The 11,459-nt window shown below is 36.2% G+C and overlaps 1 protein-coding gene across 1 annotated transcript; it reads left to right on the top strand.

The window, feature by feature from the left end:
- Positions 1–2,284: 2,284 nt before the first annotated feature.
- On the top strand, positions 2,285–10,415 carry PROZ (protein Z, vitamin K dependent plasma glycoprotein). The gene is made up of 8 exons (XM_060769636.2): positions 2,285–2,368; positions 5,279–5,442; positions 6,096–6,120; positions 6,921–7,034; positions 7,344–7,475; positions 8,252–8,337; positions 9,134–9,248; positions 9,777–10,415. Exons 1-8 carry the CDS (start codon positions 2,302–2,304, stop codon positions 10,292–10,294), a joined length of 1,221 nt encoding a protein of 406 aa, XP_060625619.2. The 5' UTR covers positions 2,285–2,301; the 3' UTR covers positions 10,295–10,415.
- Positions 10,416–11,459: the final 1,044 nt, after the last annotated feature.

The following is an 11,459-nucleotide window of genomic DNA, read 5'->3' as shown; positions in this document are numbered from 1 at the left end:
TATATTTCAATTATTTTAAAGATTTTCCTCAGAAACTAATAATGCTTTGTTTTACTGCCCTACCACAATCCTCCTTTTTGATTTACTAATCTTCTCCTTGTGCATGGTGTACAGATGCATGAAACCACATGGTTCCTTAAAAAAGAACGTAACTTTTGATCCAACATTGGGAGAGGTTTTACTATTTATGTAACTTTGAGATTTTCTCTCTCTCTCTGCAGAGCTATGTTCCATTTACAACATCAACAAAGCAGTTATATCTATTCAGACATTAGCTCAATTTAGTTCAGTAGAACTTGCTCTGATATAAAAACTGCTAGTCTATACTTAACTTTTGTAGAACTGACTATGTTTTTGAGCCACGGCACCCCCTCCCAAATATTTATAGGCCATCAAGGAACTCCAAGCAAGATATATGATTTTTTTCTTAATTTTTTAAACAATAAACATTTTATGTGGCTTCAAAGGTACAAAATGTCAAAGCTGCGAGAGTTTCCGGGATGAACTCAGCAGCAGCTGTGCCCAACAAACTCTATCAAATCTAACTCTTTAATAAATGTATCAACTTGATGATTTTTGTGTGGTGTGTATTTTTTATGTACTGTCTCAATTTCTAAAAATATAAAGTGTATAAATGATGTAAAATGTATGTATCAAAATGTAATAAAGGCATCTACTTCTCCATGCCCCCAGTTTACATAATCCCTTGGGAAAAGACACTATGGTCAGGGTCCCTCTAGCTATTTCCAAAGTCAGCTAACTATGAAAACCTTTGTGTATGTTTGCAGACAGATGGTCCTCTTTTTCACCAAGATGAGCTCAGGATGTTTGTTCATTTGATTGCCTAGAATTCCCACCTTTGTCTTTTGAGTCTTGCATCCTTTGTTTCACACAGAAATTGACACTTGAGATAATCAGGGACTCATCAGCATATCCATGTCACCATATCCTCCAGGTTCGCGCCCTCCCAGGGGGTGTACCTACAATGGATTGGTTCTTCAAACTGACTATCTACCAACTGTCTTTCTTCCCACCATGGACGTCTCCTCCTGCAGGTTGTGATGTCAGGGGAAACCATAGCCAATCTGAGCATGGATCCTAGCCTGCCAGAACTGTATAACATGTTGTGTATTTTTCTGCAAATTTATGCCTGTACTTTTTGAAGCTTATTGCTTATACTTGCATCCTTTTTGGCCAAATTGTAATAAACCTCTATAGCTTGCCTTCTACCTGAAGTGCCTGTACTCTGTCCTGGATGACCTGCTTTAGTGAAGGCTCACTGGACATGGACGTTTCTATCCATGGTCCTAGCTGAAATCACTACAACTAGAGGTGCATCTACACTGTAGAATTCATGTAGTTTGACATCAGTTTAACTGCCATTACTCAATGCTTTAGAAACATGAGAGCTGTCTTTAGTTTTCTCTGCTAAAGAGTGATAGTGCCTCACCAAACTACAATCCCCAGAATTCCATCATAGTGAATCATGACAATTAAAGTAATATTTCAAACCTCAATCATTTCTACAGTGTGCAGATATACCCTAGAAAATGTGGAGGGAAAGATATCCTTAAATTCTGTAGAAATTTTGAACTTTGTGGATTTCTTTTTCAAATGGAAAGTGACTCCTGTACACATCTGACTTTGCAGGTACACTAACAAGGTTTGGCCTGCTTATATTTATTGCCTGATGTTTTATTTATTTTAATATGTGGATTGAATTTGGTTAGTTAATGTGTGCTTTACAAAAATGATGGTGGTTACAGTAAGTGATAACGATAATTACCTCAAATAATGGAGTCAAGATGTGTTTTCATTCAAGAGTCACTGTTGTGTTTAATCATCCCATGATGGTGAGAAAAGATTTTGTATCTGCTTTGGCTAATAATTAATTCCTTATACCTACTTTTTCAAAAACATAAAAGAGGGGAAACACACATTCCTTTTCCACTCTGCCCTTTGTTTTAGGCTTCTTCTGAGTCATACGTTCCCTATTCTATCTGGCAAAGCTATGTAGAAGATGAGAGACACACTTTCCAATGTATTTTTTTATTCTTTTAAGCACTTCTGTTCTTTTTTCTTTATTTTCAAGTCTGTTCATAGATATTTTAATTTCACACTTGTATGTTCAATCAATCTTTCTATGTAAAAAGCTGCAAGTTAGTGACACCAGGTCCTGTATTAGTCTCTATGTTATCATTTTAACCATTCTTGAACTTTAAACTTTGCTTATTTAGTAACTTTGCCAAATACCTGCTGCTGAGCAACCACATTTTAGGGAGCTGTTGCAGGGAAAGAAAAATGGGAACTCACAGCTGGACATGGTTTCTTTTGTCTGCTTTCTTTTTTCATCTCGCAAATCAGACAGGTAAGGCATATCATTCACACTGTAGTTAAATAAGTGAGAAAAGAAGCCAAATGAATTACTTTTGCTTAATCTGAGCAGTCGCAAATTAACTTTTTCCTAAATATTTTTCTTCCAGGTTATCGTTAATGTTTAGCTGTTGATTCCATGAAAGCAGAACTAGCTTGTGTCATTATTAATGACTAGGGGGAAAATTAAAAAAATAGAAATTGGAAACTAGGCATTAAAAGAGGTGCTACTTCGAAAGTATTCTTGCTTAGACTAAATTCTTAAACGCTGAAAGATCTTGTATCAACTTCAAAGTAAATAGGAGTGCATTTTTATTATGAAGCAAACCACACTGTTTTCATTCAGACTTTTCCCAAAGTAACAATGGATAAGACTGCATTCTCAGTTGCAAAACTTGCGCAGTAAGAATATAGTATTTATAACACAGTAACATACACACTCAAACTTTGCTTACACTTAAATCTGCATATATGTGTGTGCTTTCAAGTTGCCTGTCAATTTATACTGACTCTGTGACTCTCATATGTATTTCTTAGACAAGGAATACTCTGAGGTGGTTTTGCCAGTTCCTTCCTCTGAAATATAACCTAAAACATCCAGTATTCATTAGTGGTCTCCCATCCAAATTCTAACTATGGCTAACCCTGCTTAGCTTCCAAGATCAGATGAGATCAGTTACCTTTAGGATATTGAACCAGTACAGAAAATACTGTTCTAGTTATGTGCGTAACGTAAGTGTACATGAGTTTTTCATATGTTGCCAGTTATTCACCATGTTGGTCCATATAAGACTGTTCACAATGAAACATGAGCTACTTCAGACTTGATATTTCCTGTGCTGCAGGAGATGATAAAGTTCTTTTGGATCGCAACTGTCACCAGCACAAGCCAATAGCAAGCCAATACAGAGTGTCTGGATGTGAAGTCATAACAATGATACATATTTTGAAAACAATGTTCTTGCTTGTATAATATTTATCAATACCATGGGTGCTTTTTCCAGTGTTATGGTTTGTGTAAGTACCATAGCAGCTCATAAGAAGAGATAATGTCTAACCCTTGACACCTAATTGTCATATTATGTGAAATATTACAACTATGCATATTATTAATTTTCATTCCAATTAATTTAACGTATTAACCACTGTATTTTTTCTATGATTGTTTGAACCTTGATACCATTTTTAAAGAACTATTAGAGAATAATGTTGGTAGTGATGGCTTTATAACAGTGGTTCCCAACCTGTGGTCCGTGGACCACCAGTGGTCCGCAATAAATAAAATATGGTCCACAGCCTCAGTGAGAGCAACTGGTCTCACAAAGCCTTCTTATAGAGCCGAGGCTGACTAAATATGGTTTTCTGAGGGCAAGAAGATGGCGATTACTGGATGGCATATGTTCTGTATCAGAAACTAGAGCTGATGTGCAATTTTCTGAATCAGTGCCTCAAATAACCAAACCAAATCTAAAGTTGACCAAAAACTGATTCATAACCCTTTTGGTACTAATGTTGGAGAGTGGTCCCTGGTCAAAGTGGTTCCTGGTCAAAGAAAGGTTGAGAACCACTGATTTAGAACAAAGAGATACAAGCTAAAGTTCCTACTTCATATTTACCTTGTGACCATGGGTCATCACTATATATCTCAGAAAACCAATCTTAAACACGCATTATAGCAATTAAAAGCAATATTTTTAAAAAGTCCAAAACCATATTTCTCAAACATTGGGAATACTTGGCAAGATGAATCCTTGATTGACAAGAATCTTTGCCATTTGGTATGATTCTGCACAAAATTTGTTCTCAGTCCTTTTGTGCAGTAAATATTTTCTGGCCCTGTTTTCTTTTGCACAGAAAATGCGCAAATACCTTTGCATATGTGTGTTTGTTTTCACATCCCCTAACAACCAACAGGGATAGAAAATTGCCATACTAAAATCTTCTTGGGTGTAATTTTTAGCATTAAAATGAGCTTTGGATTACTATAGTTCAAAATCTACCCCCTAATTGGGTGCATTATCACTATTTGGCTCTTCCTTATGTCCTGCCTTATTCTACTCTTCGGGTACCTATTTATACATTCCCTTACATGTAAACAAGAACACAATCCAGAAGGACAGAGCAATCTATGGGATTTCTCAAAGTAAAATAGCTCAGAATCATCGCTATAGCCCTTTTAAAAGAACATTTTGTTTCTTTTTTTCTTTTGCAGGCTCATTTTTCCTTTCTCTGAATGCCATCACATTTAGAGCTATAATAGAAAGAGGGAGAGTTTTTGTTAATGGATTGGAATTTAGGCCAAATGATGATATTTCTAGAAACTGAGTTAAATCCGGCTGAATGCATGGCATGGTAACCCCCAAAATAGTACCCTTTTCTTGAATGTGCTTATCAAAATCCACATTTTTCAGAAATTTTCAGTTTTGTTTGCAACACAAAAATTGATATATTACAAGAAAATACAGACAAGGACATGAGGGGAGGGGATAAGTGGAAATGCATTGAGTTAGGGGAAAACACTGATAAAAAGTGAATGCTGAGAAAATATATTCAAAAACCTTTGAGTAATTTTCAGGCAGACTCTAAAAATAAGTTTCACCATGTTTGCAAGAGATGGACTGATGTGCATTTGTAGTCAGAGAACAGTAAAATTTGGTCAGACTAAAATAGATAGATTAACTTCTTCATACAAAACTCTATGATAACATTGTCAGGGTTGCCATAAGTAAGTAATGACTTGGAAGACACATAGCAGCACTTATTCTTTCTAAATATTCATTTGACACAGTCACATGTATCCCAGAAAAGATGTTTCAGGAAATCAAGTGTTAATCTTTTTGCACACAATGCAGAGCCGCAACAAGTTTGTGTGTAAAAATCTAATTTTCCATTTGTTCTTTTTCAGTGTTTCTATCAAACAATGATGCCAATAAAGTTATTGCAAGATCAAAGCGTGGCTCTTCTATGTTTCTTGAAGAGATCTTTGAAGGTAATTTGGAAAGAGAATGCCTTGAAGAAAGATGTTCATATGAAGAGGCAAGAGAAGCATTTGAAGATATTGAAAACACGGTATGGAGTCTTCTCAGATTTCCCCTTATGAATAGTTTAATCAATCAATCCTGCCATGGAAAACAATGTATGGCCTCAGTCATAAGATTTCTTGAATCAACAATTCACCCGAAATTGTATAGGTTTCTAAACTAGTATAAAATCATAAATGATTGCATCATTACATCTGCAGTCTAAAGCCTTGATTTAATTATTAGTCCTGACTAGAGTAGACAATTGAAATAGTCAAAATTTGGTGAATCAACATTTATGTAAACACCATTGATTCAATAGTTCTTTTCCTAATATAGCGACTGAAGTAAGCCAAGAACAAAGTGGAAGTGGGACTGAAAAACTGGGACATTTTAAATGCAATTGAGAACATTGGAGAGCACAGGATTAACTGGGTCTGCCATTTTCATATCAGGATATTTGTAATCTATGTTTATGCCTTTGAAAGATAGGCTAAATATGGTAGTTATAATGTGTGGCCCTGTAGATTTTGCTACTAATAACAGACTCCTTGTTGCTATTAAAGAACTTTAAGCAGTCATCTTAGCCCCATGCATTTTTCCCGTACAATTCCAGATTATATCATAACAACCAAGACAGGAGTATAATTAAACATTTTGTATTAACCATTCCAAGTAAACCAAATGTGTTTTCGTCTCTAGGACCAGTTCTGGGTTGGCTATTTTGGTAGGTACCTCTTACATTTATATTTTCGGTTCTTTTGATGAGTTGGGGAGGGTTTCTGGATGGCTGGGGAATGGTTACTTAAACTATCCACAGTAGAGCATAGACAATCTCCGAGTTACAAACATCCAACTGAAAAATGACTCATAGTTAAGAATAGGGGTGATACAACAGGAAGTGAAAGAGATGTACCCCAGGAAAGGAAATTCACTCTTGAAAGAATTATCATGGGGAAAAGGTGTCTCAACTTAAGCTTTATCTCCAATTTCTATATTTGCAATTATTATAAGGATTGGAAAGAGGCATTCATTTTCTTAAAACCTAGAAATTAGCATGACTAACCTTCAGTCCAAGACCAATTATGAGCAAAACGAGATTCCTCTAATTGGAACATGTACATTGCCGGCCATAACATTTTGGCAAGTGAGATGATTGGGGAATGCTTTCTATTGCAGGCACAGCATCCAGCAAGAAGGTAGGAGTGAGGTTTGTACGATGTTGAAGGGCAGCAGGGTTGGGAGGAGCTGTCATCTTTACAAAGTCAGATTACTTTGAAAGTTATATCTCACTTGCCAAGGTCTAGATTCCCAAACCAGGAGCTTTAAATTTTGGCATTGTCAGCAATAGAAAGTGATATTAATGTACTAATTTAAGAAGCAATTCAGCTAACTTTATTGAATTTTTTTACATGTCAGGAGCAATTTGGGAAACTCATTGATGAGAAATTTATGAAGTGAATTTAGGAGGTAGTAGTTTGTTTAAGGCAATTCCAATCACACTGACTAACATAATTTTTTTTGCAGGTGGTGTAAGATGTTCCTCAAGCCCCTGCCTGCATAATAGTGTGTGCAAGGACAGCATTCGCAGTTACACATGTGATTGTACAGATGGTTTTGAAGGAATTAACTGTGCTTTTGGTAAAATACTCTTGTGTTCTTTATTCCATCCATTCACTTCCTAGAAGATTGTGAAGGGAATACTGTTAAGTTACTTTCTGCTAGAATAGAAATGTTTTGGCAAATGAATAATAGTCTATGCAAACAAACGGTTAGTATGGGCTTCTGTCTTAGTTCCAACAAAAACTAAATACTGTACATATAAAAAAGTTAGCAAACAGCACAGGTTAAGGGACATATGTCACGTGACCCTCTAGATATTGTTTGATTCCTATAACCTGATATTAACATGGTTGACTTCTAGTTGCAAATGTATCTTCTTCTATATAGCTAAAAATGAATGTCGTCATGAAATGAATGAGGGCTGTCAACACTTTTGCTATCCAGAAGCGAACACTGTCCGCTGTTCATGTGCAGAAGGCTATGAACTTGGGCAAGATAAGAGATCATGTATTCCACTGGGTATGTATTTTTTAAGGGAGAGAAAACTATATTTATTATAAGATAATTAAGAGACTGAAATAAGCCAAGAGCCATTAAAAACTATTGTAGGAAGAAAGTATGCCTTGGGAGTATCAGGATCAATGCTTGATTGAAGTAGTGAATTTGTCCCTCCACAACAACAACCATAAATTTGCTAGTTAGTTGTGTAGGGTAAGATGGGCTTATGCCTATGTGTACCACTGACAAAAAAGCAACACTAATTTGAAAGATATTATACTGTAAAACTACTGAATAGAAACAATAGCAAACATGTATTCTCCAAGGCTTTCATGGCCGGAATCACTAGGTTGTTGTAGGTTTTTTTGGGCTGTATGGCCATGGTCTAGAGGCATTCTCTCCTGACGTTTCGCCTGCATCTGCAGTCAGCCCATTGTATGCTAATTAAGGTGGTCAGTTGAAACATTCACACCTAGCTCCAGCAGACAAGAGTCCTTTGTCTCACCCTGGTCATTCCACAGATATATAAACCCTTTTTCCTAGTTCCAACAGACCTCACTACCTCTGAGGAAGCTTGCCATAGATGCAGGTGAAACGTCAGGAGAGAATGCCTCTAGACCATGGCCATACAGCCCCAAAAAACCTACAACCCAATAGCAAACATGTTTTCATGAGCTATGACTTGGATTGTAAAAATAACAGGTGGTTTGTCTTTCTACCATAGTTACTTCTGAAGGCAGTAATAGATTAATGAATTTGGGATTTTTATGTGTTTCTTTTTTACTTGCCATTGTTAGACAAGTGTGCATGCGGTAGACTTGAAGACTACATACTAACGCAGCTGAATGCAACCAAAAAGAACCATAGAGGATTCCCTTGGCAGGTATTTAAAACAAATGTTTGGTAATTGTTGGGTAGAAAAATGATATGGATTGGCTGTGAAAGGTAAAACAAAATTTGTTCACTGCAGCAGCTGAAGCCGCTTGTCTGGGCACTACAGGTCAGGCAAGTAGTAAGTTAGCTATTAAAAAAGATCTGCTGTCCTTGCATTACTTTTGGCATTCTTTCTGAACATGAGATATAGACAATGTTTGTTGCCATTTGCCTTCAAATTGATTTCAACTTATAGCAAAACTGTGGTTGAATTTTTTGGTAAGAAAAGAAAATGTCTCATTGTCTTTCCTTAAAGCTGAGTGTGTAATTTAACTAAATTCATCCAAAGAGTTTCCATGTTTGAGCAAAGATTTGAACTATGTCTCTCAGAGTCCTTGTCAAACCATCAATGGGTTATTGCAGGTTTGCTAGAGTTAAATTTAATATTTCTATATGTGCTTTGTGTACATTAATGGCGGCTGTGCTCTAAAATGTTGTTGCTTTCACAACTCATCTATGAGCCTGGGTCCAACTTCATATGTGACCCAAATACTTTGGATGACCTTAAAGGCCATCTCAGGAAGATCGTAGTTCCTCCAAGTAGTTTCCATTTATGAAGTGTTTTGTAGGAAAATGGCTTTTTTAAAAGTCTCTGCTCCCTAATTTTCCAAGGTTGTAGGATCACTGGCCATTCTGGCTGTGAGATTCAGGGAGATGGCATGCCAAAGGTTCTAGTGAAGGGAGGGGGAAAAGCAATTTGCAAGTAAGCAAGACTTCCATTAACTATTATCTCTTTTGCTTTCAAGGTTCTACTCTTAAATGCAGAAGGAAAATTGTTATGTGGAGGTGTTCTACTGAAAACCAATTTTGTTCTGACTACAGCTGAATGTGCACTACTTTCTCCTGTCACTGTTGTAGTTGGTAAGTAGTCAAATAATGTTTTATCTCCATTGTGTGATTTTGAAAGCTTCAAACACTTGCATATAGGCTTGTGGCCAACACAGCTACCTCGAAAGATGCACATAGGTCTATGTGGCTCTATACGATGATCAGCCTGCTAATTTCATGTGAGTGAATTTCCATTTATAGAGACTTTGCCTTCATCAAGTATGTCCTGGAGGATGTTCCAGCTGCTTCACACATATTTGGCAAACGTGCAGGGAAGTGCAAAGGGTTGTTGATTTTGTGGTCAAAGCTAATTATGTCTTCATATCAATCCTATATTGTTTCATCTGCTCCACCGGAAAGGGGATGTCTGGCTACATTGCTTGCTATGCCTGTTCACATGAGTTTCAGAACAAACCATGTAACATCAGTTGAGTATTAGACCTTTAAGGCCTAATGAGAATGAATCTATTGACAGAAGTCTTTGAAAGGATTTGGATGATTAATATTATTTGGATGATTAATATTAGATTCTGGCATCTAATAAGAATATTATCTGTATAGGAATCAACAAGCTGCAAAGAGGTAGACAAGTGATAAGTGTGAAACAAATGAATATACATATCCGCTATGAGAGTAATACCGGAGAAAACAACCTGGCATTACTTGAACTCAGCAGACACATTAATTGCGACATCTACCACCTACCCATATGTGTTCCAGAAAAGGATTTTGCAGAGCATGTGCTGATTTCAAGACTGGCAGCTACACTGAGTGGCTGGAAAGTAGTGGTAAACCAGTCAACAGATCCATTCGCTGAGCAGTCTGTTTCATATCTCAATGAAAATGAATGCAAAGGGATCCTCAACAGAAGTCTAATAACCAGGGAATACTGTGGATACAGTAATGAGGGAGCAGGTGAACTATTGGCTGGAGGAAGCTTTAGTGCCGTGGACTATAAGGGCACCTGGTTTCTGACTGGCATTTTAGAACCCCGGGCCACAGAAGCAAGTATGTGGGAAACACTTATATTCACCAAAACAACAAGGTATAAGATGTGGTTTAAACGGATAATGGACTAATCAAACGCAAAAGTGGCAAACTACGACAAAGTATGGCAAATGTAGAATTCACATGTATTAAAGCACAAGTTAGTTGTAAATATTATGTATAAGTATTAAAATAAAGCTCTTATCACAATTACTCTGTCTTCTTTGCTTTTCATTAATAAAACTTACAACAGCTAGTTTTTTTTGTTAAATGTTGCTTTATTTCACAATATTGTGTGAATATTTTAAGGAACCAGATATATTCCTCTCTTCTATTTGGCCAAGATGTATTGAAACAATTAACATTCACTCTAAATTCTACATAATAAACTTCTGTTGGTGCCTCTGAGCTGTATTGAGATAAATTCAACATTCAAAGAGGATGTGCGTGTTTGATGGGATTTCAGACTGCACTTCAAGATAGATCTGGCAAGTATCTCATCAATGGGTTTTTCTGGTCTGGTCAGTCCCCTTTCTGTTATTTTTTCATTTGGCATGTAAAGACCTTTTTCTTCAAGGAAGCTTTTGATTTTTAGTAAATGTGACATGTAAACGTTTTTACTGGGAGTGCATATAGTGTTATTTGATTTAAAGTGTCTTTTAGCACTAGTTTTAATTTGTTTTAAATAGAAATTTAGTTTGTATTTTAACTTTTGTTATTAAGGGTTATAAATGTTATACTAACAGATTTTATTATATTACGCTTTTATGTTGGAAGCAAGGCAAGATATAAATTGACTAAATCAATATGTTTCAGTCAACTCAGTAAAATGCAGTGACATGATGAAAACAAGTATGAAAGTAGCTGGCTTTATAATTGCAGAAATTGTCAACTTGTTTTGCCTATATCTTCTTCCAGCAAACCCTAAGAGGGTCCAAGGTTCAACCTGAAACTATTTAATCCTCCTCCCACCTTTCATTTCAACAGTGACACTAAATGTAAAGTCTATGGGTTGAATATGAATATTCACTATTTCCCTTCCCTTGGGATGAACTGCCATTTTAACTTGGCTTAAATTAGTGGTTTCAATGTGCATGGTCAACGCTTTAATCTAGTACATTGATTCCAAAAGATGTTGGCTTGAAGTTAACATGGAGATCATATTTCATGAGGAAAACAAGCTCATGAAAAAAATATTTTTAATATTTTTTTAAAAGATACTTTTAAACATGCTCATAAAATAGGTTTTGTTGAAAT

Source organism: Anolis sagrei, chromosome 3, assembly GCF_037176765.1.
Source record: "Anolis sagrei isolate rAnoSag1 chromosome 3, rAnoSag1.mat, whole genome shotgun sequence".
Taxonomy (NCBI): domain Eukaryota; kingdom Metazoa; phylum Chordata; class Lepidosauria; order Squamata; family Dactyloidae; genus Anolis; species Anolis sagrei.
This window is presented reverse-complemented; position numbering and strand designations above follow the sequence as displayed.